General features: G+C 54.7%; 1 protein-coding gene across 1 annotated transcript; it reads right to left on the bottom strand.

Annotated features, from left to right (window-relative positions):
- Nucleotides 1-45: 45 nt before the first annotated feature.
- LOC103781108 (coiled-coil domain-containing protein 71-like) lies at nt 46-1,193 on the bottom strand. The gene is given in 2 exon segments (XM_008948809.1): nt 46-305; nt 308-1,193. Coding segments are annotated over 2 exon segments (1,146 nt in total).
- Nucleotides 1,194-2,636: the final 1,443 nt, after the last annotated feature.

Genomic DNA, 2,636 nt, shown 5'->3' with positions numbered 1-2,636 from the left:
TCCGTATGTACGTACTTACAAAAAAAAGTGACCAAGTGAAGGAACTCAGGGGACGCTGTGAGCGTGGGACAAGGGCTGAATTCGGATCACGGGGGACAGGTTGACCCTAAGAATCTTCTGTGCTCTCCTTCTCACTTCATCATCAGACAAAGAGTTGCCCACTTTGATGGCCCGGAATTTCAGCAGGTTCAAAGTGCTCCGAGCCCGTCGAGATTTATTTTGGGCAGGGATGGTATTGGCTTTCTTCCTCTGTGGGGCTTCTCTTGCCTCCACAGCTCTTCTCTTCTTCTGTCCAACACCCTCTCCTTCCTCTCCATTTTCCCCACCACAGCCTCCTTATCTCGGATTTTCAAGGTCCTGGACTGTGGTGCAGCAGAGCAGCCCTGGGACGAGCTGCCTGTGAGTCTCCCGTTGAGGACTCCCGAGGCTTTGCAAGCATTGCTCTCCTGCAGCACGCCACCATTTGGTCCCTTCAGAAGTTTTAAAGCAAAGGTGGCAGGATCCGGTGCTTTCTTTATCGAACGCTTGTACCTCCTACCTTCCGTTACTTTAGCGGCCTTGCCTGAAGGAAACTGCCTCTGTGGCCTCGCGGCCTTGAGGAGTTTAAGGTCCGAGGGCGAGATCCCCAGACGCCCTCGAGAGTACTTGGGCTCCAAACAGGCCGCGGTCGTTTTCAGGGGCACCAGAGCTTCCAGCACCACCGACAGCCTCATGGCGGGATACACGTCCGGGTACATGCTGGCAGGGAAGCCCACGGCCGCCGCCTTGGGCGCAGCAGATCTCGTCTGCTTCAAGGAGCTCAAGAGGAGATTTGTGGAATCCCCTTTGGAGACGGGCTGAGCGGAGACTTCTGGAGAGGACACGGAGATGCTGGCGGGCGAAGCCGACACCTCCGCCACGGCCGCGGCGCTCCTGGCCGGACTCTTAGCGGCGCTCTCCTCGGCGCGACCTGGCGTGTCTGCCGTGCAGGAGCTGTACCCGTACACATCCTTACTCCTCAGAATCGTGGGCTGGTAGCCCTCCTCCTTCAGGCCCTGAATGAAGGCCACCAGCTGGGTCTCTGTGTCCGAAAGGTCCTTGGACATCGGGTTGAAGACTCGGAGAGCTTCCTCCAGCACTTTCTGTCCCGCAGAGGAGATTCGTGACCAGGAATGGACAGCTTTCTCTTCCACATTGTTCACTGCAATATTCATGGCATTAGGCAAGTGGGGGCTTCAAAATGGTCCAAACTGCTGGAAAAACAACCCCCGATACCTCAAAAGGAGAGAGAAGACAGTTAGCTTACAGCAACTGAAATCATCCTGCCTGTTTAAGCAGGGACCTGAAACCATTAAGCCCAGGCATGGCTACTCACAGACAATGGTTTGGAGTCTGGGCATAACCCAAGTTAGAAGCATCATCAAGAAAATCCTGTCACTGATTTGTCTCTGAAGTAAAACTAAAACACCTCCTGCAAAACTATTCTCAAACCTACACACAGTTTTCAGGCCATCCCATCCAAACCACCCTAAGACAAAGGTTCCCAACGGTCAGCTCAGTAAAACCTTCAGCTCGTTTCCAGTTTGAGTCTGACATGGCCCAGCTCAAGGTCAGCAGCTCCCGTTTTCGGTCGGAACCGCAGCGCTTCGCTGTGCCCTCTGCCTGCTCACACACCGCGACTGAGCCACCTCAGCACCACGCAGCCTCAGCACTTCAAATGTACCCCAGCAACACGTTCAGTTTCCCAGCTTCCTCACTGATTCTGCTCAAAAAATGGATTCTCAGTCCCTGCCAAAACCGCAGCTTCCTCCTGAAGACATGACAGCAGCGCTGGAGGCTACTTCAGTTGCACTTCCTCGATGTTGAACGCTGTGGCAAGGCAACACCGCTCCTCGCCTCTGCCTTGTTTGAACAACGATCTGCAACTTGCTGTCACAGCAAGCTGGTGTGGATCCAAGGGCACTTGCTGCCAAGGGAGGAGGAAGCAGGAAATTGAAGCGGGGAGGCGTGAAGGATAAGCACGTCACTGGGGCCAAGCGTACAGCAGCCCAAGGGACAACACTGGGACAACAGCACTCATTATTGCTTTAAATAATAAAAAAGGGACTGAAGAACGGTCCAGGCGGGGTTTTGTGATGTGCTCAGGAGAACTCTGATCCTCTCACACTGAGCTCGTGGCTCAGCCAGCTCTGCAGCTGTACTGAGAGGCTACAAAATCTTTAGCTTCATCGATACCCCTCAAAATTCAGTGACAGATCCTTTCCAGGGAAGCGCGGAAGGTGTTGGAGACACTATCAGAGAGGGCAGGAAAGCTGTGACAGAAACATTAGCGCCTGAGCAGACAGAGAGCAAGGAGCTGCTCATGTCTGACGTTCTTCCCAGAACTCTGGTTTCTCCACAAGCCCGGGAGCACTGGTCCTGGGGCTGCGGCCAAGCCACCACCGGCTCACGAGCAGGGAGGAGATGCGAGCAGCCACAGAAGGGGAAGCACAGGTCAGGAGGGGAGTAAGCGCCTCCACATGACGTGCTAATCTCAGTCAAGTGTTCTGCAGACGTCAGGGCAGAAGGGGGATTTGGAGGAGGATAACGTGGTGGCTCTGCAGCAGACGGGGATCTCCTGGGGGGTTTTTTTTTTGGCCAGCCACAGGTTTGCCACC

Source organism: Merops nubicus, unplaced genomic scaffold, assembly GCF_000691845.1.
Source record: "Merops nubicus isolate BGI_N331 unplaced genomic scaffold, ASM69184v1 scaffold46991, whole genome shotgun sequence".
Classification (NCBI taxonomy): domain Eukaryota; kingdom Metazoa; phylum Chordata; class Aves; order Coraciiformes; family Meropidae; genus Merops; species Merops nubicus.
The sequence above is the reverse complement of the archived record's forward strand: the minus strand, read 5'-3'. Positions and strand labels throughout refer to the sequence as shown.